Here is a 25,420-nt window from a genome sequence, read left to right as displayed (position 1 = left end):
AGGATAGATACAAATAAAGGCATTTATTCTTTCAGCATGTTGCACTTACACCCTTAACTTCCCAGTCCTTTTTGCCCCTGCAGAAGATGATGTACATCACCTGATTGCCTTGGAATATGAACAACTGGGGGTGATTATGAGCCTGGTAGCAAAAAGCAGTCAGAACCTTTCCCAAGACCCCCATTTATAGCCTTAATTTGCATTTTCCTACAAGGATAAGTAAATTCTACCATGGTTTATCGCTTCAGTGACAACTCCCTTGAAGAAGCCATGATAATTGCATTTTTTTCCCTGAAATGGCAGGAAAACACTTCCTAAGCAGTTAAAAGCTTTTGGGCTTAGTTTTTCTCCAAAGGTTTTCCAAAGGAGGGGAATTCAGTCCTTGCAATCAGACACAAACAAGAGCTAAGCACCCATCTCTGCATCTTGTCCATACTGAAGAGCACCTCAGGAAAGGGGTTAAACAACAGGAAAGCAAGTTATTTTTAGTTATTTGGGACAAAAGGGACAGAGGCAGTGACAAGTGTATCACATTAGTTCTGTAAGTGTTTGTTCTGTAAATCTGTTCAAATTGTAACACAGCATTCCAAGCAAGCAGAAAGTTTAAATGACTGTTATTCCAGTCTGGAGGGCTTTTCTCTTACATTGTGCACAAAATCCATTTCATCCCAAAAGAAACTTCACATCTTCTCATCCTCCTCTTTCTGCCCGAGACACTAAAGTCACTAAAAAAGCCAGAGATACTGAATCACTAAAGTGTTTGCGTGTCTACTTTCAATTGGTCAATATCTAAATTGACCTCTTTTTTCTGAGAAAATTTTTTTTCTGTGTCAAACCACAACACTCTACCCTTTGCCTCTGAGAACACAGATTATAAAAATTACTATTAAAATTGTATTTAACACACTTCTACATAAAACAGTAACTTACACTAAACCTCTACCCTAATTCATCTCATAACTCAACACATGCTTTGCTCTTATTCCTCTTTGATCCTGACTGGAACTAAAAAGAGTGAGTTTTCCTGGGAATTTTGCTTTTAACTCCTCTGTGTTTTCAGAGGCATGTCTACTTTCAATTGGTCAATATCTAAATGGACCTCTTTTTTTCTGAGAAAATTCTTTTTCTGTGTCAAACCACAACAGCGTTTCTCGTTAATCTAACGAGTTTGGGTGTCTAACAAAGACCCACAGCAGGGTCTGGGTCAGTGTCACAGCAGGGAAAGTGGCCTTCAGTGGGCTGTAAACCTGGCTGAAATGTCATGTACTGAAATGTCTCTCTGCCACCCCTGGATCCATCCTGGGCTGGTAACTCTAACATCAGCTGCTCAGCAATTCTGCAAATGCATCCTCCAGTGAGGCAGCCAAAAATGGGGCAAAAATTGTGCTTTTGGGTCAACTTAGAAGCAGAGAAACACAGAGAGCATTTTAATTAGCAGCAGGACATAAAGCTGGCTAAAACTGAAGGAGAAGGTCCTCCTTGCTAGAGAAAGGTTTCTAATAGAAATGGTGAACAATTCCCCAGCTGCACAGGAAACTTTGCCTACAAAGGTTTTAAGGGGAAAGAAGGAGGCCAAAATGAAGGGAAAACAATGAAAAGTTGGATTAAAAAGAAGTGGCTCAGTATGTCCTGGCTCCTTCAAACACAGGAAGGAATCGCAGGGCTGGCTGTGTGGACACTGAAATTAAAACAAGAGATGCTAGCAGGACACTGAGCTGTGAGTGCAGCTAAGACAGCTCAGTGCATCTGTTCAGCACCCAAGGGGCCAGACTTGCACTCCAAAATGAGAGTTAGGGTTCCTGACAAACTAGCAGGAAAAGGGAAATACCACTAGCAGAGAAAACACAAAAGTGAGAATTACAGAAATTGACATTTTATTCCTATTTTATTGTGGTTAAGAGAACTGGCTCAGCTTAAGTATGGGAACATAACTGGGTGTAAGACAGTGACTGGCTCCAAGAGGTGCAGCTTCCAGAGCTTCCCTGGGTGCCAGCAGCCTTGGTTTTTCAGCAACATTTCATATTCCTGATATTATCATCACCTGGCTTTGTTTGGATTTGGGATGAAGCAAGCTTTAAAGAGTTTGACACACACTTTTTTTTTTTTTTTTTTTTTTTCATTCAATCATTTAAGCCTTCCTTGTAACTCCAGACAGGAGATTTCTTTAAGACTTAAAAAAGAGGAATGAATTCTGAATGAGGTACAAGGGAGAGATAAATAAATATGCAGTCAATGGAGTATCCTGACCAAACAAATATTATTTTTTTTCTTTGCAAGAAAGATGCTTGGAAAAAAAATGCTGTAAAGAAAAGGGGTTATTTGTTCTTAGTTTTGATGAAGATGATCAACTTGGGTTTTTTTTGCTAAAGGGAAACACAATTGGGCAGAAAGCAATTTCATCTCCATATGTCACACATCTAGAAGAGGATGACAATTTTCAATTTCCAATTCCCATCCCCTCTGCTTGCAGATCCAGTTGGGCACTTGGGGATTTCCAAAGAGGACCTGGTCTGAGCCAGCAGTCTGTGTCCAGTTTACATCTGGAGTGGCCACAGAAGCTTTGTCCTTCCCACCACGACCTCGTCCTTGGCAAACCACAATGTTCCTCCATCCAAACCCATGCTCCCAGAAATACAGGCCCTAAATCCCCATCATTTCAGCCACAAAATATTTTTTTTTTTGTCCATGGTGTGGCTTCTTACTTATAAACAGTAATAGAGCTTGAAGTAGCAAACATACAAATAATCACTTTATTCACAAACCTGATGAAAGCTCTGCCCAGAGCCCCTCACCATTTGCTGTCAGATTTTGGGCTTGAGAAAAGAGGCTTGTGAAAAGAAAGGAGAAAAAGATTTCTGTTTAGGAATCAAGTTAGAGAAAAGCATTTTGGAGAAGGCTGCAAGGGTGGAGATCAGATGATCTTTGTGTGTTTCTTTAGGAGCAAAAAGAAGTTATGCAATTCCAAGCAGTCATGTGGTATGGCAGCTGCTAAAGTTACTGCTAATTTTTATTAGAGCTGGCCAGAAACAGAAAAAGGTCTGCTTTATAAGCAAGACCTTTTAAGAAGTAAACGAAATCTTCCTGAGCTGGGAGGTCTGCAAAACTGAGAGAAGGAAAAAAATAGCACTAAAAAGTTAATTTTTTTTTTCTCCTCCCACCTTCAAATGGTTCAGGAAACATTTTCACTCTCCCTTCCTGTTGCTGGTTTCTTTCTCATATTCATCCAATCAATCAAGCAGATGTATAATATTTACCAGTTTTCAGCTCAAATTCCTGCTCAGCCCAAAGGACTATTCACGTGCAGAATGTGTGTGAGCTTTTATTCCCCCCAGGCAGACACGTGGCCCTGGGTCCAGGCTCTGGCTGACCCTGCTGGGAGCAAGGGCTGGATTAGCTGCTCTCCAAAGGTCCTCTCCAACCCCATTCCATGCTTGGAAACATCCAGTGATTTTCCTCTGATTGATAAAATTGGAGATGGGATTCCAGTACTCCCAACTCCAATACCTTTATATGGCATTTTCCAGGAGTGAGCACCTGTGGCTCCTGTCTTTGAAAAGCTGTGCAGGAATTAAACTGGATCCTGAGCCAGGCTCCATCCCCAAGCCTGTTCCTTGCTTTCAGCTTTGCACAATTTGTGCCCTTCAGAGTCATGTGGATGATGGCAAAAAATAAGAAAGATTAAATTCAAATACTAGGAGATAAAATTCACCACACTGAAGAGACCAGACACAGCTCTTCATATGGCAAAACAGGATTAATTTTGTACTGCTGTTAAATGGAGCATATAATTAATGTGGATACTCCTCTGGGGCTGTGGATGATAACTGTGCCAGTGGAAAGGGAATGCCTTTCCTGAGATCCACAGGTCCAGTCCTACAATAAGGGATCTAGAAATTAGTGATTTTTTAAAAGAGTATTTTAACAACATAATTAGACTATGGAAAAGGTCTGTTTTCCACACTCTGCCTCTTCTTCCACCTGCTGCACACAACTGAAGCACATTTAATGCAGAATTTAGGCTGGAGAAAAGACACTTGCAGCGTTTGCACTCTTTGGGATGAGGAATCCCCTGGTCCCTCACAAAAGGGATGCACACAGGGATGGGATGTGTCTCACCATTTACTGCTCAGCCCACACCACCCTCCTGTACCACTCCTCCCTAACCCCAAAGGCTCAACTTTCCTTTCTGGATGGAATATTCCCTCACACAGCCTTTAAAACCCAAATTCCCCTTTCAGAGGTAAATTCTCTTTAGAGATATAAAGCTCTACAGATAGAAGCTTCTTTAAAGATGGCACACCTTTATATGAAAGCCAACACAGCACAAATTTACTTTGGATACTAAAAATGCATAAAAAAAGTCTTAAAAGGAAAATATTGTTTTCATTTAAAAGCCTCAGTGGTGAAGCAAAATTTTTCAACTGCTATTATTGTCAGCCCAGTCCCAGTTGTATTTATGAGAGCCTAAAAACTTTACAAGTCCTGTAGTAGCACTTTGTAGTGGAGCATAGTCAGGCTACATTGTTTTTAAATTTATCAAAACATGCAGAAAGTAACTTTGTAGTGGAACATGAAGTAGTCAGGTTACATTGTTTTGAAATTTATCAAAACATGCAGAAAGTAAAGCAGCAGCCAACAGTGTTGGAACTAAATTCCCAATGCTGATCAGTTGTCAACTCTCAGTGTTTCGAGCCCAAAACTCCAGTTCATTGTGGGAAACTTTCATAGTGTAAAGAATTAATTAATTAATTAAGGAAAACGCCTCATGTATGAAGGAGAATATGAATCTAAAGCCATAATTGCCATACAATTTGCTAGAGTAATCTGATAAACTTCTACTGAGCACTCTCCTTTTCCAGGCTTTCCTCTCTGGAGTGTTTCTTTTCCTACCATACCCCACATTTGGCAACTTTGCTAAAACATACAAACACCCCCCCACACTGGAATCGATTTTGTTTACTATTAAACACCTTATTTGGCATTAAAACTACAAAGCTCTCTAGGCAGGAGAGACTTTCTTTGTCCTTCTCACCAGAACAGCACCACGCTCTTGTCCTGAAGGAAACTCCCTCCATCCAAATGAACCAGGGCTGAGCTGCAGGATCAGGATTTGGGATGCCCAAAATTTGGACAGATTTGGTCATTCTCTCACACTTGCCATTTTTCACGTTTGCTGAACAAATTCCATTTTTAATTCCAAATGAAGAGTTATGCAAATGTGACTCAAGTGCCTTTTGATAGCGCTGGTCTGAGCTTGCTCCTTTTGTCAGTTAATTTGCACTTCATGCATATCTGTAACCCACTTGGCATGGTAATGTGCCACATATGTACTAAATTAGGGATGATTGTGCCTGATTGCCCAATTATGATACCAAATGTGTGAAAATAGTTGATAGGACATTCTGTGTGTTTTCTCTAAAAAGACTCTGTGCATTCAAAAATCTAAAAATAAAACCTAACAGTTAATCATAATGGTTTGGCTTGAAATGTGGAAAACTGACGAGATGATTTAAAATGCAAGGAATTGCACCACAAATTAAAAGATTAAATTATCCCATTGTTATATGCTCTATTAGCATCCTTTAAAATGGCCCAGCCTTTGTTGGAGTCTGACACATTTCTCTCTGATGAGCTACAGAGGATGAACCAGCTATTATTCATTTCTTTGACAGAGTAATAATTCCTAACCCCAAATTCTAGCTTGATAGGTGGTTTGTAATTTGAATTCATCACAAACTGTCCCAGGTCCCAAGCACCTGCAGCACCAGGTGCCACACCAGGCTTGGAACAACCTCTCCCTGCCTCACCCAAGGCAGGCAGGCACCCACCAAGAGCTGGATTATCCAGGCAATTAGCAAGGATTGGCTTGATTTTAGCAGAAAATGGCAAACACTGAGAGCTGAGAGAGGCTGGATGAGGGAATTCACCACCACAGCAGTCAGTGGAGTGAGTCCCTGACTTCTTGTGAGATTTGACTGGAAATTACCAAAGCAGTTTGCATTTCCTCTCCTGTCTTGCTCCTTGTGGTCCCAAACAAGTTAACCACACCAAAGAGAAACAACATTTGTTAAACAATCTGTGACTTTCGCTGTGTTTTAAAACACTGTATCTGTAGGACTTTTCTCCCAGTTTTTCCAACCTTACAGTAATGCAAAGTTTGAGGCAAGAGGATCCAACCTGGAAAGCAAATTCCTCATAATTGATTCTCCTTTTTCTCAAGAGCAATTTCCTGTTTAACCACAATTCCAACACAAACATGAGCAACATTATTTAACTTCTCTGCAAGGACTGTGGATGCTCTATCCCAGAAAAAAATTTGGCATTCCTCCCAATTCCAGCAGTGGCAATTCTTTTCCTGATTTGTGCACAGTTGTCATGGTCCCCATCTCGAGAGCACTGATGGTTTTATGGGAGAGATCTCACGCTGGCTAAAGACTGAAATGATTGTTTTCAATCAGACTGTGTGAGCAAGGAAAGCCAGAGCAGAGAGAAGTGCAGGGGAGAAAGGACTCCAAACCATAATCCCATTAATTTAAGATGTGTTACACATAAGGGATCTATTCCTGAGTTTAAGAGAGCTTTTTTTTTTTGATAACTTAATTACCTCTTATTCATTCAACACGCCCTTGAGACCAATATTCTAAGCTTTCACAGATTCAAAATGCCCACATTACGCTTAGGGTCAGCATGATGTGGACTTCTATTAAAAAGAAGAAGGAACAGGATGGTGTGGAAATTTGAGGGGAGCCCACACTGGACCTTTTCAAAAGTTGCAGCATGAAGTGTGCTTATAACCTGAGCTCTACAGCCTGCAGGTCAGAGAATGTTGGTCCATAATATTTGAAACAAAATTGCTTTTTCTTATTTGCAACACTTATATTTTTGTTCTTTCCAATTTATTTTTCTGGTTTTGTTTGTGGGAAGAACAATATCACAGGATTTAGTGTAGAAATCCTGTTGCACCTCTTTGGTTCATTCCCTGGCTCATCCCCCTGCTTTCCCCACCTCCCTGCCACAGCTCAGCCTGTAGTGCTGGTATGAAATCAGGGAAACAAATTTATGAGAGGAAAAAATGCAGCGACAACCGAGGCCGCCTGTTTTCATTTACATTTTCCTCTTCAGGTTGTTATTATTGCTCCCTTTCGACCGAGCTGTGGGATCTGTGTTTTAGCACAGATGCTGCTTTGTGAGACACCATTAACAGATATGGACAAAGGCCCTGGACAGTTTTCTGGGCTTTTTCTCTTTTTTTTTTTCCAAAAAAGAGCTGACTCTGCTGTAGCTGCACTGTTCGTTCCCCACAAATGCTCTCGTGTGCTTGCGTGTCCTGGCAGGAACTGCAACAGCCAATTTTAAGTCACTGTCTGAAAATGTTTTCTTCTAGAAAATTAATTCCTGAGCGTACAGAGCTGCACAGTAAATCTTGTTGGCAGAGCTGAGTTTTCCATTCATGACAATTCTGTTAAATCCATATCCTTGTCAGAGTTCAGCTGGCACGGAGCGTCCTGCGAGGAGCTGCAGGCTTAGGATTATCCAGCTGAAGCTGGCATTGTTTTAAAAAGTGCTCAGCAGCAAAGCAGGAATTGAAGGCGGTGCTCAGACAGTAATTTTATTGAGTGGTTGTTTGTGGAAGATGCCTGTGAGTGGTGGTAGGTGAGCAGGGCACCCAGGGCAGCACAAGTGTGCAGCCAGAGCAGAAGCACACTGAGCCCTTTCAGCCACAGGCTCAGTCTGCTGGAAAAACGAGACCCATCACGCACCACCAGACCACAAGGAATGCTTCTTCTTTTATTCATTCACTCAGCTTTACAGCCATCCTCGCCTCACTTTGTGTCCCTGTCAGGGAAAGGTTCACCACGCTCCTGCCAGTGTCCTTTCCTGCCATTCCTCGGTGGCTGATGGATTTCTGTGCGCCGATGTGACTTTTCAGAAGCTGTGCTCTGAACACAGCTCCCAAATTAATCTCCCTGAAATCCACCTAACCCCCTCCTGCGAGCAGAAAGTGGCTCTGCCAAAACCCCACACTTAGGACAGGGCAAGCAGGGAGCCCGCAGCAAACGGCAAATTTTGTTTGTACATCCACAAGATTTGCTAAAGAGTTTCATTGTTCTCGTGTGTAATCTGTGAAGAAATGCACGTCCTGGAAAAGCAGCCTGTAATTTGTAGCACATGAGTGTGCTTTGGGGAAAATCAATCAAATGAACTAAGACGTGTTCTCAACTCCTAAACTAATGATCCTTCCTGTGAGCAGCATGAAACAGCGGGCGAGTCCCAGATGGCATAAATCCTCCAGGTTTCAGCAAAGCTGTGACAGTTTATACTACCTCAACAGTACCCTAATTGTGCTACAAACTTCTTAAGGTGGCGAGCAGGCAGCCTTTTCAAAAGCCTCCTTCTTCCCAAGCAGTCCCAGGGCTAAACAAACAGGTTTACCAGTTAGTGAGAAGAGAATGCCGGATTTAATTTATACTCTTTCAGGGCTGATGTGCTTAAAAATAATAACTCTGAAAATCTGATTTTGTCTTAAGAAATGCCAAGCAGCTGCGTAGAGGCATTCAGGGCTGGGACCCGAACCAACTTCTGTTGAGAGAGGAAATTAGGACCATTTTGTTACCCTGACAAAAATGAAATCTATGAGAACAGTAACTCCTTTGCAGAAAGAAATCAATAGTTTCAGCATGTTTTTAACGTGGCAATTTGCTGTGGAACATCTTAACAATACCTCAGTATATCACCAGTTTAAATCAGCTGCTGGCTTTCAGTGTACAAGTATAGAACTGCATGAAAAATCTGCAGTCAAAGCAGAAGAAATCTCCCAGAATTGTGACTTCCTCTCTCCTAAAGTCACTGTGAAAAATCTGAGAACAGACACAGGTAAGGAAAACCTTTGGTTTACAAAGAGAAGTTACAAGAAGTTACAAAACCACCAAAATCCAAATCTTTAACTCTAATCTGGCAAGAACTTCAAGAACTTCTTTCCCTCTGTGCCTCAGATTACCCATTTACAGAGTAAGGGTATTATTAAACAGTGAGGGGAAATTATTAAGCAGTTAATAGCCACAACATGATCTTCATGGTCATATGTAAGCACTAAATATCATTATTCAACAGATTCTGTAAAAGAAAAGACAAGAAAAGGCAATTTCTCTGTATTTGCTACATGCTGCTCTGATGACTGAGTAGTACAGACCAGGCAACATTCATCTTGGTTTCTGTCACTTAGTAGTAGCAGCATAGATCTCACAGTGCCATTACTTATTTCAGTGATATGAAAAGGGCCAAAAAATTGCTTTTAAAGAAAATTCAAGTCAATTCTTAAACTGACTAAATTTGCATTTAACCTTCTGAAAAATGCAGAACAGGAAATCCAAATTACACAAGGAAAATATGTTTAAAAATTATCTCTGACATAATTCCAAGGTTATCTCTGGATCAAATTGTCAGGGGATAAAATTTGCAAGCAAACAGCAATAAAAACCTTCTTCTGCTATCAACTCTGAACAGGACCCTGATGTGCCTGTGTTTCACTCTGCCTAATCCCTGATCAGTAATTAGAGATGTTGTGGCAGCTCTGAAAATGAGAAGTGACGCTCTTATTTTATATGTGCTCCAAAACACATTCACCAGGAGATCTGCAGCAAAGAAACGTTTTCCAAAAGGAAATCAAATGATTTGTGTTTTACTTCATTGTAAATTCTCTGTGATGGATGCTGGAATTAATTAGGGAGATGTTATGCTCAGCATCTTATACTGGAATAAGAATTCTTTGTGGAAGAGTCTATTTAGAATCATGCTGATGATACATAAAAGCTTAATATTGAATGAACAAGTTGAAGAAGTTCTAGATAACTAAATTCAGTTCTAGGGACATAAGTTACCATCTTTCCTCACCATTTTTTATGCATTTGAAAGCAAATGTGACCTGCTAGGATGCTCTGCTCTGTGCCAAGTTCTCCAGCTGTGTCCTCCTAGTTACAGCTACATCTGTAAATAATTTTTGAGTCAAACTCCCAAATCAAAACTTTGACAGTGTGCAGGTTATAAAAAAAAATTGCCTCTCAAAGGACACCACCAGTGGCCATTACTAAATCTCACCTAGATTGTTTACAGATATTTCAGTTCTCTAAGATAATGAGACATCAGGATGATAACACTCACTTAGATGCCTCGATGCAGGAGGTATCCCCTTTTTCCTTATCCAGGGCAAGGCTAGATAAAATGTGCTAAATATAAACTGCAGAGAACACAGGATGAAACAGCTGCTCTCAGGAGCTGGTGTCCACAGTATCTGCATTTTAAAGGGCTCACTTTTAGAGCACTCCAGTCTAGTGCTGTGAACTGGATGCCTGTAGTGGCTGGGCTGCATGAAACAAATTAATTTATCTAGAAAAGCATTCCATTAGCACTCTTGGAAACTGCTCCACCATGGAAATCAAACCACGTTAGCTGGGCACCACTCAAAGCTTGCTTCCACAGGACACTCCTGGTCCAGAGCGAGATGCTGGTGTGGAGGCACCCAAAGCCAACCCTTGGGAAACAATGTGCTCCATTTTCATCAGCATTCTGTGTATATTTAGAGGTGAGAAGAGTGAATATGACAATGAGTTTGTGGTCAGCACAACAAGAGCTGTCAACACATGTCAGCCCCATGTCAACACATGGATTCCTGCTACCCATGGCGTGTTACTAATCCAACAAATCCCTCTAATGTCTTTGTTCTGGGCTTTTCTCTTGTCTGAAAATGCAGCTTGAACTGTGCAAAAGGCTCTGCACAACCACTGCTGGCACAGGCATGGCTCTGTTCAGGGAGGGGACAGGGCAGGAAAGCTCACCCAGCCTGTCCCCTCTGTCCCTCTCAGCTCCTCTGGACACTCAGAGTGGCACTCCTTCCTCAGCCTGCACCAACACTAAGCCTGGGGAGCACTAAGGAAGGAGCAAAAAGTAAAATCAGAAGGAAGGAGACCCTTTGTGAGAGAGCAGATGGTGCAGAGCCCGTGGAGGTTGGCTGACCTTGTCCCCTGCACTCTGAGCCAGGGTCACTTCCACAGCTCACAGAGCCTGACCAGGACCAGCACATTTCCTAACCTTGGGCCATTTGATCTCCCAGAGTTTTGGTTTTCATACAGTTGTTTGGTTTATGTGACTGTGCACTACTTCAGAAACGGATGTCAGCTTTCCAAGGAGGCTGTGGGGAAATTCAGGCTTATGGGAAAGCTTCAGTTGAAACAGAATCACAGAGTTCTCACAAAACTATCCAGACCTTTTCGCAATTATGTTACATCACACACAGGGTTTGAGCAACTCTGGATCATTTCACATTTCAAGCTCAACTTCTTATCTTTTTATAGTTCTGCTACTGTGGCTCCATTCTTTCCCAAATGAAGAAACTTAATTAATATTTTATACCCTTACTAGATTGTGAATACAATTTGCCATAACAGTACAGAAAAAGCAAATTCTGTTGTCCCCTGCCAACAGAAAATCCTTAACAGCTGTTTATTGCTCATTTGCAAAACATAAGAGCAATGGAATTCCATTACTTAGAGAAACTGGCTGTTCCATGATATCCTTGGCAACAAACACCACACTTATCTTTTTGAACAATAGACTCTCAAAGTTTCTGCTGCCTACAAAAATAAGACAGTGAGGAAGACTTTTTCTTAACTGCAAAATGCCAAACAATGGGAACTGACTCACCGTCAGCTGCATTGCGTTTCATGAAAATGAAACCTTTTCTTTCTCTCTCTCCCTCCTTAAAAAAAGAAATTTGCTCGCTGCAAATTTAGAGAAAAGTTTAATGCAACCATCTCCTTCACAGGAAGAGCTTTTTATTGAGGTCAAGACTTTGGCAAAATGAGAAGAAATTCAGACTGCAATCTAAGTAATGTAAGAACTCACAAACAACATTAAAGGAGTTACTTAGGTTTATGATAAACCATAGAGAAATCGCAGAGCAGAATTTTCCCTGACTGTTCAAAACTTAAATACCAAGAAAAATAACATCGTGTTTTACACCACAGATATTTCACATATGGTTTTAACTAAATAACTTCCAAGTTTCCAACAGCTTAAAAAAGAACTATCTATGGCATACCAGAGAGATGCGAGCTCCTCAGAAAGTCAGGACATGCACATACCATCCATAATCTGGTTTCTATATTTAGGGAAGGACTATACCTAAAGCCCTGGAGGTCAGCACTGAATCAAACCCAGAATATTTTCACAGACAGATGTTCCAGACAGTGTTTACCACAGTCCACTCTCCCAAACCCACAGCAAACGTGCCATGTGAAGACCTGAGCTGGAGCTTGCACTATTAAAGGCAGTGTATTCTCTCACCTCAATGATCCTGTCGTGGATTTGCAGCCCTCCTTCCTTAGCAGCAGGCCCACTGTCAACTATTTTGGATACAAAAATTCCTTCGCTGGATGAGCCATCCTGATTGTCCTGCAAGGATGAAAAGGAAAACACATTATTGTCCCTCTCGTCTGCCCTCAGCTGAAGCTTGTCCATGTCACAACAGTGCACGTAATCTGAGAGAAATATTCTTACTGATGTCTTAATATGGAATTACTTTGTGCTAATGAGAACACCTGATACTCTGATTTTGAAAGATTAAGCAGCCAGGGACGGGCTTCCATTAGGTAAATTAGTTGCTTGATAATCATTTTCCTCTGACTTCAGCCAGCTCAGGAGTAATTGTCATTACAATTATTCTCACAGCAAAATCCAGTGAGACACAGCCTGCTTGCACATCAAACATAAGACAACAGTGCAATTTTCATTTTTCGTTGCACAGCTTTTCCTCTGGAGACTTGAAAATAAACTCATGAAAACACCTTACACCTAACAAGGTATTTTCATATTCCTGTGTGTTGTGCTTCTACCAGTGCAGAACAATGTCTCAGAAATTTGAAAAACTCTAAAGAAAAATAACTTTCAAGTGAATTCACTAGGAATAAATCGTGATTAATGTCAAATTTCTGAGCAGCCAAGAAGTAGCTCTGAATACTTTCTAAATTACTAGGACAAGGTATAATCCATTCCTTGATGTAATTAAAGTCATATGCAGCAACTCCAGCCAAAAAGCATCCCAAAAAAATACATTAGTGAGTGTGTGGTGCAGGAAACATCTGCTGAAATCACAAAACTCAAACCCAAGCTTTTTAAGTTCCACCCCTTCACCTGCACAGAGGGCTGCTGGATCTCTGCTGGAAAGGAGAGTAAATTTTATTTTTTTTAAATGAAAGGCACTGAAGTTGTGGCTCTCGACCCATGAACTTCACAGCGGTACGGTCTGAGGAAGAGACACTGTGGATTTTATCATTTTGGGAGTGGCACTGCTCTAGGATTAGGGGTGCTGGCTGTGATATGCAAGAATAAACAGGCAGGCAGAGAAAAGGCAGCCTAGTTAATAGACATCCACACAATCTCAATGGAAGAACTGCTCTGAAAGAATCCCAAGAGGACCAAATGCTTGTCAGCAACATTTTTCCTCTAAGTGTTGACCTACATGCTTTTCCCAACTGGAAAGGGCAAACATATTTTAACAATTAACATACCACGCACGGCCGGCCACCAATAATATTAAATCCAAGAGATCCAGAGTCCCGATGAAGGACCAGAGTCAGTGCTTTAGTTTCTTCACCCTACAAAGAACAGACAAACACCTTCAAAGCATCGTGTGTAGGGGATAAACAGGACAGGTAATACTTCCACCCAGGCTTTTTGTTGGGTTGCTTTCTCATTTTTGTAAAATCCCAAACGTTTGGAATAACTTTGCAGCTCCCAGTGGCTGCTCCAGCCACCCCACTGAGCTCCAGCAGCAGAACCTCCCCTAAGATTTATGTGTCTTTTTTATTGAGATCTACAGTGAGACACTTAACAGCAACAGAAGGGGTTTATATGCAATGCTGGTTCCTGCAACTACTTGACCCAGTCATATGTGATGTGTTATGTAAAATACTCCACGTTTCCAGCAGTCAAACTCTTGGACTTTCCCAGTGCTTGGGGGTGACTGAACCTTAGGACTGGATCCTTGCTTTGCCTCTCTCTCCTGCTGACGACGTGACATTGTTTTAAACAGTATCAAGCACAAAATTCTCTGCAGAGTTTTAGAAAACAGCATTAAACAAAACTGTGACAAACTTTGCCACAGGCCTGGAACGGCAATTGCTATTCACAGCACCTGCCATGCATGGTTTTTTTTTTTCTCTGGCATTTTAAGATTAGCAAAACAGAAATCTCCCATCCCTGAAAATCATTATGTTAATCCCCTAAAATATGAAATTCTGCAGTGAATAGTTTCTGGATAAACAGCATACAACAAAGATATACTGGAAGGACATGTAATATTTGGAGGGCTGTGTGAACAGGCTCTGTTATCCTGGTTTCTCATCCCAGCTTGTTCCAAACTACAAACTCCTACAAAATATCCTTTATGACACAGGAATGCTATTTAGGCCTATGAACTTTTATGAAGAGAAAACTAAGTGCATGAACTGTTAAAGACAACTAAATGTTCACAGTGTTCTCCCTTCAGTCTCAATCTAATGTTGTTATTTACAGCACAACAAACAACAGCAGAACACTACAAAAAGCCCTCTGAGTAACAACATTTAGAGATCTGAAGAGGATCAGTGTGTACATCTAGAGATACTGATGAACTATTCTATCTCCAAAACCATTTTCTTTGTTTTATCCAAGGGGTGAAAAAGTTATGAACACAAAAAAAGTTTGAGGAAGTTATCTTAAAAGTCTGTTTTTCATAACCAATTAATGACAAAAATTGCAACAGTTACATTGTAATTCAATGCAGATGGTTTTAGTTTGCGCATTTTTCTTCTGACATGTCAATTTGAAGTTGTCAATCAAATATTAATGTCTATTAAAGTCATATAAAATGTCAAAGTAATCCTGGATTACTGAATTACTCCCAGAGATTTGGGGACGATAAGGAAGCCCAATTCCCTGCCAGTGTGAGCTGGCAGAGCTCCACTGACCACACACTCCGAGGGGGAACTGCACCACCAGCTCCACCTGAAAATGTGCAAAATGTGCTTTACAACTTCTACGTCAGCTTCTGATCATTATCTCCCCTAATGATCGAGGAGACTTGGACCTGATGCAGAGGAACATGAACAAACTCTGATTTCATTTGAATCTGCCTGCACTTGGCAGCACTGAGAACCAGGTACCCAGAAGAGAACTGAAAAATGAAGTAACATCTATTTCCCTGCAAGTCTACAGACCCAGACCTCAGACAGGATTTCAAGGAACAAATTTCCAGTCCTGTGGGACCACTTTCAAGGACTGATGATTCTGGATTTGAAAGACAAGCACATGCTAGCATGACTGTTTCCTTCTATTATCCCTATTTAAGAAGGCAAATCAATTAGAACAATCAAAAACCAATTACAACATTGCTCTCAAGACACTTTCAGTAATTAGAGTTGCCTATTTTCATTAAAGCCTCCTTATGTGGCTTTGATTTGACACTTTTACACCTGGCTGAACAAGCATTAAAACAGGTGGGATTGAATGAGTCGGGTTGTGAGGGAAAAGAAACAACTAATGCAGCTTTCTGTAGGTACTTCTGAAAAAGTACTTCTGTCTACAGGGGTTTTAAAGACATTTCCAGGTTTTTCTGCTTTGTCTCCATGCTCCCCAAGGCAGCAGTCACGTTCCAGCCCCACTGTGGGTGCAGAAGTGGGGAGGCAGCAGCACCTCGCTCGGACACTTCTGCACAGCTCTTAACAACCCCTTCACCCACCTTCTCCTTTCTCTCCATAAGGAAGCCACGATGTAAATGATTTTTCCAGGGCTCTGCCTTTCTCTCCCCCTCCAGGACCTGGCGTTCCAGAGGAGCAGTCATTAAACAGTGAGGTAACTGTGGAAATGTGGTGGCCAGGGGCCAGCCCTGCCCCGGCAGCTGCTCCAGCAGCAGACCTGATGGTTCCTGGCATCTTCTATTCCCACAGCTGAACAGAACTCTTAAACATAATTCTTGAAATTACTGCACTTCCCAGCTGAGTAATGTTCAGCTAATAGACTGCCTTTCCCCTTTGATAGCAAAGACTAATTTCTTTGGTAGTGCAGTGCCTAAGAAGGTCTGTCTTCACCAGAGGAGGCACCTCAGCTCCTTCTGCACTGGGGAAAGGGCTGCCAGGCCCATCCTGCCTGGGGACAGGCTGAGAAAACCATCATCTTGTTTTAAAGGACTTCACCTGGTTTTTACAGAATTCAAATCTGTGTCACCACCACCACAGAGGTCCTGAATGTCAGATCATAACTGGTTCTTGCCTGGCTGATGCATTTAAAGTCAGTCCCTGTCTCTGGTTGCCAGGGGAGGACAACAGTTTCTACCCTGGGCTGTCAACTGCTTCCGATTCCCTCTCTCCTTGCTGCTTCCCACAGGACTTTGCTGGCTGTGTAAATAAGGGATTGACCAGATCAGCTTATCAAGAGGTGTGCACAGTGCTGTGTTTCATCAAGGATTAAGCCTTCTTTGAATTGTACAAGTTTTTTTCTTGATTGTTTAGACTTTGATATTTCAGGACTGACATGTCTGATGGAAGGAAATACTAATTTTGAGGGAGACACTCCACCTTCCCTCCCACTCCCTCCTCAAGCTCATCCTCAATAAACCTCTCCTCTCTCCAACAAGGAATAAAGTCATTCTCTGAATAAACCTTTGAACTGTACACAGTAAAATTAAAGTGTTGCCTCAGTGACAATACACATGGGTAACATAACTGGGGTCACTTAAGGCACATCTGCCTGCCTAAGGGGCTTATAAAATTGTGACATGATCACAGGTGAGTGTGTATATAAAAATATATATTTATTTATGTCTTCTCTCATTATGGTCATGGTGTTGTTATAGAGCTCACCTCAGAAATGGGAGATGAAAGCACAGCAAAGCATCACAAAGTCTATGCTAAGGTGAATCCCAACGTGGGTCTCCAAAGCTGCCAAAAGACCATGAATTTGGGTCTTTAAAGAATGGTCTAATGTCACTCAATATGGTATTTCCCCTTTGACTAAGCATTTAAACTCAACTGTACGTGGGCATTTCTTCTGTTTAGACTATAGGATGTGTGATCTGATTTATTCTGGATTGGTTCTCCATCTGCAGCAACAAGCAGCCATCAGGCAGGAAAGCCAGAAAAGCCCTTTTCTCATCTACTGAGGAGCCAGAACATCCCACAGTAAGTTCTGCAATCATCACTTGAAAGCTACAAACCCGGATTGTTGGTCTGTTAGCACAGACCAAACTACTACATCTGAGAATGTACAAAAGATGAATAATGGTCATAATTTAAAAAATGACAGCAAATTGGTTATTTCACACTACCATACCTCTAATCCCTGTGTTCAGGGACATAATCCTTAGGAAAATCTATATATCCTGCAGAGTGTTCCTGCACAGTCTGTGCTACTGTCTCTGAGAAAACAACCCCACACTTGGAAGCCTGCCACAGCCCCAAAGAAGGAAAGCATCCCTGCACTAGGTGATTACCACAGGTATTTTACTAAACTCTCTGTGTGACAAAGATGCAAGTTTGCTGTTTGTGCTTGCCTGGGAGCTGGGCAGCAGCGAGCTGTTAGTGTTGGCCAGCTGCCCAAAATGCTGTGAAAGGCACGGAATTGGCTGACCAGGGCTGTGGTGACACGACACCTCCCAGCTTTCTCCAGACTGGTGGCTGCTCCAGAGAACTGCACAACAGCCCTTTGTAACGGGGCTGGACCCGGCACAGGGGTCTGGGCCAGCTGTACCCATAAATCTGATAGGAAGTATAGCTGAAAATATGTGTCATGAACATTTGCAGCCAAGAAGGAGCAGCTCTGAGGATTACAGCAGCTCCCTACACCGTACAGAGCTAAACGATGCCAACCCAACATCAGCAGCACCAGCCATGGAAAAAGGGTGGTGTGGGAATAAAGGAGAGCAAAGATGAGGAGGCAGGGGTTGGGTGAGATGGTTTCTGACAGCAGGACAGTGTGCAGGGCTCTCCTGCCATCAGCAGTGGAGATGGAGCTGTGTGCCAGGCTGTGGGAGCAGAAAGCCCCCAGAATGCCATGGCAAAGTGCTGCAGGAAAAGGGGGAGACACCACTGTCCTGAATCTTGATATGACTGTGAACCCCCAATTTATTTTAATGGTATTACTAGCATTTTGACCAGCACACACCCAGTATTGCCTGAAGTTAGAACACTTCATTTAGTATTAAAATATTTTCTGGTTTGAGTTAGGAAAACAGGATGGGTTCTGTCCTGGATTCCTAAGAAGGTTAAAAAAAAAAAAAAAGATCCTCTGACATGAAGTTTTATTTCCTTTACACAGCTTTTAGAGCCTCAACATTACCAGAGGTGTGAATACAGATGTTTGACAGTTTTGAACAGTTTAATACTGCTGTGTCTGTGGTAGCACATTCCAGGTCACTGGGAGGACTCTGAATGTCTTAATTTAAAAGATAATTGGCTTCCAGGGCTTTCCTCGCTGGGGAGCCTCATTCCAATTAAAACTTGGGGATTGTTGTAGCTCTGGCATTTAATTCTGGTCATTTTATAAATGGTTTAATTTTGAGGGGTTGAAATCAAGTTAATTTTTCCCTTCCTAATTAAAAAACCCTGTGTGATGATGGAAAAAAAAAATCACAAGTACACAGCAAATATCTTGTATGTGGATGTGGATTTTATAAAGATGATGACCACAGATCCTGAAATAGCCGGTGAGATCTCCAAGTTGCATCATAGTTAACCCCAAAGCCTGCGTTTTGTAGGAAGCCCTATTGTGGGATGCCAGGTGAGCTCAGGCTCTGGAAAGCATCGGATCACAGCGGCTTCTTCCAATTCACTCCGCTTTGTGTGACTCCGGGGAGTCAATTTCTGCTGCCTTAATACCATTTCCAGCCCTGGAAATTCCACTTTTGGAGTTTCTTCGGGGAAGAGAACCAAGAGAAAACAGTAACACCGCGAATTGTTACTTTTCTGTGCGAGTTAGGAGTCCAGCCAGCAATGACGGCCACGCTTAAAAACATACCTACAGAAAGATGTACCTATAGATGTGCAACTTAAAGATACACCTAGAGAAAGCGGCGTATTACCCCTATTGAACCCCAAAGCTCAAATATTTGAAAAGATTTGCGGCCGGATGGGCTCTCCAGGAGAAACCCTGCACACGGGAGCGCCCCGGGCGCCGCACACGGGACAAGGCGCATCCCTAAGGATGCATCCCGGGGGACAAGGCGCATCCCTAAGGATGCATCCCGGGGGACCAGGCGCATCCCTAAGGATGCATCCCGGGGGACAAGACACATCCCGAGGGACCAGGCGCATCCCGGGGGACAAGGCGCATCCCTAAGGATCCATCCCGGGGGACAAGGCGCATTCCTAAGGATGCGTCCCGGGGGACAAGGCGCATCCCGGGGGACAAGACACATCCCGAGGGACCAGGCGCAACCCGGGGGACAAGACACATGCGGAGGGACCAGGCGCATCCCGGGGGACAAGGCGCATCCCTAGGGACCAGGCGCATCCCTGGGGACAAGGCGCATCCCGGGGGACAAGGCGCATCCCTAGGGACAAGGCGCATCCCTAGGGACAAGGAGCATCCCTAGGGACAAGGCGCATCCCTAGGGACCAGGCGCATCCCGGGGGACCCCGGGCAGCGCGGGGTCCATCCTTACCTTGCCGGGGGAAGCTGCGCGGGCGCGGGCCAGCGCGTCCAGGCGGGCGCTGTACTGCGTGAAGCGCTTCTGGTAGCGCAGCGCCGTCACCTGCAGCTCCAGCTGCGCCGCCGCCAGCCGCGACAGCAGCGACTGCTCCCGCTTGCCGGCGCGCAGCGCCTCCTTCTTCAGCGCCTTCTCCAGCGCGGCCGCCCGCGCCTGCAGCGCGGCGCCGTGTGCGCGCAGCGCCCGCAGGCAGCCGTGGGCGCCGGCGCGGCGCTCGCCGTGGGTCAGCACCAGCCCGCAGCCCTGCTCGCACAGCCCCGCGGGCCGCGCCTCGCAGCGCTCCCGCATGTGCGCTTCCACGTCGCGCAGGTTGAGCACCTGGCGGCAGCCGCGGTTGCGGCACTTGGCCGGAGAGAAGTCGCAGGTCTCGGCGTGCTCGCCCAGGTGCTGCAGCGGCACCACCGCCTCGCAGCCCCGCGCGTGGTTGTCGCACTTGATGTCCAGCTTGAGGATGAGGCTCTTGAGGGGCAGGACGTGGTTGAGCTCCTTGGTGGAGATGCGCTGGCAGTTGACGGGGCAGCTGCCCTGCTGCACCACCCAGGGCAGCACGCAGCCCGCGCAGAAGACGTGTCCGCACGGGGTGGTCAGCGGGTCCTCCAGCACCTTGTTGCACAGGTTGCACTTGAAGTCGGGATCCACCTCCCCGCTGAAGCGATCCAGCTCGAACCCCATCCTCCTTCCGCTCCGCCGCAAACAACAGAAGAAAAGGAAAAAAGAAAAAAAAAAAAAAAAAAACAACAGCCCAGAAAAAGTACCCGGAGTGCGGCGACGGGCCGGGGCAGAGGCGGAGAACGGGAATAAATTAAGTCCGAGCCGCCCGAGAGGCAGCTGAGCCCCCGGCGCGGCCCGCGGCCGTGCCCCGTCCCCGCCGGTCCCGGAGCGCCGGGAGGAGCCGCGGCCGCGCCGCCGCCTGCGCGCAGCGCCCGCCCCGGCCGGCACCGCCCCCGGCCGGCACCGCCCCCGGCCCCGCTCCCCGCCGGACAACCGGGCTTTGTGCCGGCTCGGGGCTGCGCCCGGCCCCGCGCTGCTGCCCCGGCCCCCGAGCCCGCCGGCGGAGCGCGGCCGGGGCGGCGCCGCGCACACGAGCGAAAGTACCCGCGGGGACGGGATGGGATGGGATGGGATGGGATGGGATGGGATGGGATGGGATGGGATGGGATGGGATGGGATGGGATGGGATGGGATGGGATGGGATGGGATGGGATGGGATGGGATGGGATGGGATGGGATGGGATGGGATGGGGCCGCGCAGGGGGAGCGGGGTGAGAGCAGGGAACGGGAGAGGGAGGGATGGAGGGGATGGAGGGGATGGAGGGGATGGAGGGGATGGAGGGGATGGAGGGGATGGAGGGGAGGGGGAGCGCTGGGAGGAGCGCGACAAGGTGAGAGCGACCGGCCTCGGCCGCCGGCAGCGGTGACGGGAGGGATCGCTCGGAGCGACGCGGGGCACATCGGCTGAGCACAGGGCAGCCCGGAGCTACCTGGTGTAGTGGAAAGCGTCCCTGACTGTGGTAAAAGGTTTGGAACCGGATGGTCTTCAAGGTTCCTTCCAACCCAAACCATCCAATGGCTCTGTGATGACTTTTGGAAAGGGCATTCACGGAGTTGCCCCTGGGGTCAGGTCCTGGACGAGTTGCTTAGAAATTGGGATGACTCCTCAGTCCTCAAGAGTGAATTCTTACATTACCGACGAGAAAAAGTGCAAACAGAACAATCTGCCGGTGTGTGAGGGCCTGCCAGTGTGTGAAGGACCGAAAGATTAAGGGTTAATGATTTGCAAAAGCACCAGGGTGCTTTGCTGAGGTCAGGTTTGCACCCCGCAGCTGAAGGAGAGGTGAAGACGTTTTGGGTGTGTGGTGGCAAAATCTCTGATCTGCCCAAGAACAGCCCAGATAGGGGGGGGATGAACACACACCGCCCAAGGATGGCCACGACAAATCAACCTTTGTTTAGCAACAAACCGAGTTTTGAGCCAGATGGGGGAGAAAGCTGGTAAGAAACAGACCCTGTGCAGGTGGGGAATGCTTTCTGTCATGCCCATGTCCTCCCTTACACACCTGGCTCAGGTGTAAGTGCCCTCTCGGGTCGGGGTATCGGGACGTTCACACACAGACCTGAGAGTTTTCATCCCTTCTGAGAAGGCACAACTGGCTCAGCTGTGCAGTCATGTCTGAGAAGGGGCCATAAACCATCAAAGATTCCCAAAGTGCCCCCAGACTCATGATCCAGTGTTGCAACAGAGAGTGGAAAACTCCCCCTCCAGGGGAGGCACTAGCACCTGAATCTGAACCTGTGTTATGCCACCAAACTTTATGTTCCATGGATTTCCTGTAGCCCTGATGGATGAAGGCTGAGACCATCACTTTGACAAATGGGCATCAAAACTGCAGCAGTCAAATCTTGTTTCTGGATCCACAGGTGGTGATATCTTTCCTTTCCACTGTCTACTCTTATCCTTTCTTTCTCTTTCTTCCTAATTATTTTCTTAAGTGATCTTATACTTTCATATTGCTCCTAATAGAGTAATATACTTACATATTGCTCTATTACTATAGATAATACCCAGAAGAGCTATGTACCTCCTTTCCCTTACATACAAATTGTTCCAAAATAAACTTGCCGTACATTTTATATAAATAAAAATACTCCATTCAGTGTCGTTTCATTCTAATCCCTCCAAGAGATCTGTGAACAAGAACCTCAGCAACCAGTGCTGTCCACATCCTCATGGAAAAGGGATCAGATTGTTCTGTGTTTGCACAGGCTGCTAATGCCCCGTTGCTGCCCCTTGGATGTAGCTGATGCAGCTCATTAAAAGCCACCACTTTTGATACCTGTTCCTGCCCAGGGATGATTGAAAAGCACTCCTGAATATGCTGTAAAAAGCCAGCCAGACCACACCTGAAGCACCAGGCACAGCATTAGGCAACAGCAATTTCTCCTACAAGGCAGATATTCAAGTACTGAAAAAAAAGCAATAAAGAGACCAGCTTTGTTCATTGTGGATAGTGATGAAGAATTCTCACGTGCACCAGAGCCACAGAGCAGCTCAATTGTTCTTTTAAAATGTTTTTCTTTATGGCAAAGCAGAAGCCAGCGAGAAACTTCAGCTTCAAGTGGCCTTTATTGTGTGTCTGTGATGTCCCAGTAAAGCAACTTTCTGAATGCCTGCGATGACTTTTTGTGTGTTGGTGACCTCTAGAAGGTAACAAGACTCGTGGTTACACAACTGTGTTCCCATTTCAGTCTCAGGCAAGTATTTTTTAGTGCTAAGCCTTTTTCCTTTTCAAATCTGAATTCCATCTGTAGTGCTCATTCTAATTATTAATGTTCCATAAAGCTTGAGGTTGCTTTTGGCTCCATACATTGCCCTGCCGAAGGGAGCATGCATCAATATTTAGGGTGATATACCTAACTAAGGAATTTTTAACAGATTTGTTCCTTTTTTTTTAAAAAAAAAAAAAAGCAGATGATGTAATAGAGAACTGTGCATATAGGTTTCTGTTAACTCCATCTGAAGGTTGTGTGCACTGCAGGGTGATAAAATTTAATTAATACACGTATATTGCTGACTTTTGGATTCTTCTAATTAAACTGCAGTAGTTATTCTCATACTTCTTCTTGTGTTTCACTGTCTTTTGCATCTTCCTTCTCTTTGCCATCTGTTTCTCCTCGGGATATCTCTGCTCACGTGTCCCTCCTGCCATTCCCCTTCCTTCAGTGCCACTTCTGCTCCCTCCATCCCCTGGGGCCAGCAGCCCTGCCCTGCTGAGTCCCCACATGCAGCTGCAGTGTCAGTTCACACTTCCCTAGCAGGACTCTCTCGTCCTCCACTTTGCCACAAAACTTGGGATTGCTGCTATCAATCACAGCATCTGCTTTTTCCAGGGGCATTTAAACGAACTAAAACTCCACACTGCCTGCTCAGGGGATGCACACAGTCCAGCTGAGGGGGTTTGGTGCTCATTGCTGGAGCTGCTGTGTCTCTGATGGGGAAATCCAGCAGTGCACCTGGTCCTGAGCAGGCTGCTTTGAGAGAGCTGCTCCAAATCAGCCACCATCACCCCACAGCCTCCTCTACCCCGGTTTATAAACTGCCCCGTGTGCTCAGGATGGTTGTAAATAGAATGAAATTAATTCCTTCAATGATTGCTGTGGAGGTTTGGGTTTAGGATTTCAAAGTTGTCGCTCCAGGATGCTCGAGGCCACTGCCTGAAGCCAGAGGCAGAGCTTTTATTGATTTCCACCAGGGTGACGTCAGGACCAGGTTCCTTGGGCTATTTGAAACTACACAAATATTTGGATGGAAAATACAGGCAAGAACTGGAATAACATTTTCACTTGGAGCCATGGCTGGGCAGATGCTGTGCTGAATTCTGTGATACACTTTAATGTGACATTTATGTAGGAATAGATACTTTATTTATAAATTAAAGCTTTTGAAGGCCACTGCAGCCTTGCACTGAGATTACAGCTTGGACTGCTGACAGGGAATTGAAATTTCCCTCTCCCTGCTGCCTCTGTCCATGGGAGAAGGCACAAATGGAGCTTTCCCTACTGGAGACACATTTCTGTTCTCTTTTGGAAAAAAAAAAGAGAAAAGTCTGAAAAGCAGCCTCTCATCATGAGACTTTAATGTTCTTTTCAAAGCCTGAGGTTTGTAACTGAGGAGAGGTTTGGGTTCCAGGGCTGAAATTACACTGCCCCAGCTAAGGAAGGTCGTTTTTATTTAGTAAATTCTCTCATCCTCAGAGGTAGTGCTGGGGTGGGACCACTGCTGAGCCATTAAGGCTCTCCCACTTTGCTCCCTTGTCAAAAGAAGGGTGAGGAAATGTCAGTTTGGGATACAGCACAGGCAAAAATGCCAGCCCTCAAAGGGCTGCAAAAATGAGGGGTTTGCTGCAGGTTTCACTCAGATTGTGGATTTTTTTTCCCTGCTGCTGTGAAGTTTCCAGTCCCACAGAAAATCAAATGGAATTTATCTTTGCCTGCCTTTTGTCCATAAAGGTTGGCATTATTTTACACTGGATTATGAAGTCTTTGCAAGAAACCTGTTTTTTTTATTATTATTATTATTATTTAATCAGTTTTCCTTTAAAAAGGGGGAAATAATGAGGTAATGCAGAGAAAGAGTTGTGTCCCTCTCCATGTCAATCATCTGGGTCACTTTGACAAATCCCCTGTGCTTAATGGGACATGTCCAATGTAACTTGGTTTCCTCATCCACTTAATTTAAGAGTTGGACCACTCCCAGTGGCCCTGGACATGTTTCAAATATATTTAATCTATCTAGAATATGTGCAGTATCTTAAAATGTACCTAAAATGTTAGTATCTTCTCAACATTCTGTTCATTGCCAAGCACTGTAGAGAGTTATAAAGTTGAAAGATTCTGTCTTCTTTGACATTTGACGACCTTTCTTGTACGATGTTTGTCTTACACGGGTTTCTTTATCTATCTATGTAGCATCTATCATTAAATTTCAAGTGAACTCGCCTCGATCCTTTATTTTTACTGCTGGCAGAAATATAAGTTTGCATTAATAGAAGGTGCACAGAAGAGCTGGGGAGCACGGGCCAGATAAAATGTCATCTTGTGATGGTATAGCCATCAAGCCCAGTAGAGATGGTTCATAATGATAATGATTTATATGACATTTATAGGCAGTATTTTGTGAAAGGTCAG

The 25,420-nt window shown here is 44.5% G+C and overlaps 1 protein-coding gene across 1 annotated transcript in view; it reads right to left on the bottom strand.

Annotated features, from left to right (window-relative positions):
* Nucleotides 1-20,631, bottom strand: part of PDZRN3 (PDZ domain containing ring finger 3) — a 134,075-nt gene extending 113,444 nt beyond the window's left edge. The window contains exons 1-3 of the mRNA XM_021538961.4: nucleotides 19,691-20,631; nucleotides 13,563-13,649; nucleotides 12,340-12,447 (exon numbers count right to left, since the gene is read on the bottom strand). Coding sequence (XP_021394636.3) covers nucleotides 12,340-12,447; nucleotides 13,563-13,649; nucleotides 19,691-20,407 — 912 coding nt within the window. The 5' untranslated portion in view covers nucleotides 20,408-20,631. The remainder of the gene's footprint in view (nucleotides 1-12,339; nucleotides 12,448-13,562; nucleotides 13,650-19,690) is intronic.
* Between the last annotated feature and the right edge of the window lie 4,789 nt (nucleotides 20,632-25,420).

Source organism: Lonchura striata, chromosome 12, assembly GCF_050655825.1.
Source record: "Lonchura striata isolate lonStrDom1 chromosome 12, ASM5065582v1, whole genome shotgun sequence".
Classification (NCBI taxonomy): Eukaryota; Metazoa; Chordata; class Aves; order Passeriformes; family Estrildidae; genus Lonchura; species Lonchura striata.
Note: the sequence above shows the minus strand (reverse complement) of the source record. Positions and strands in the feature narration are given on the sequence as shown.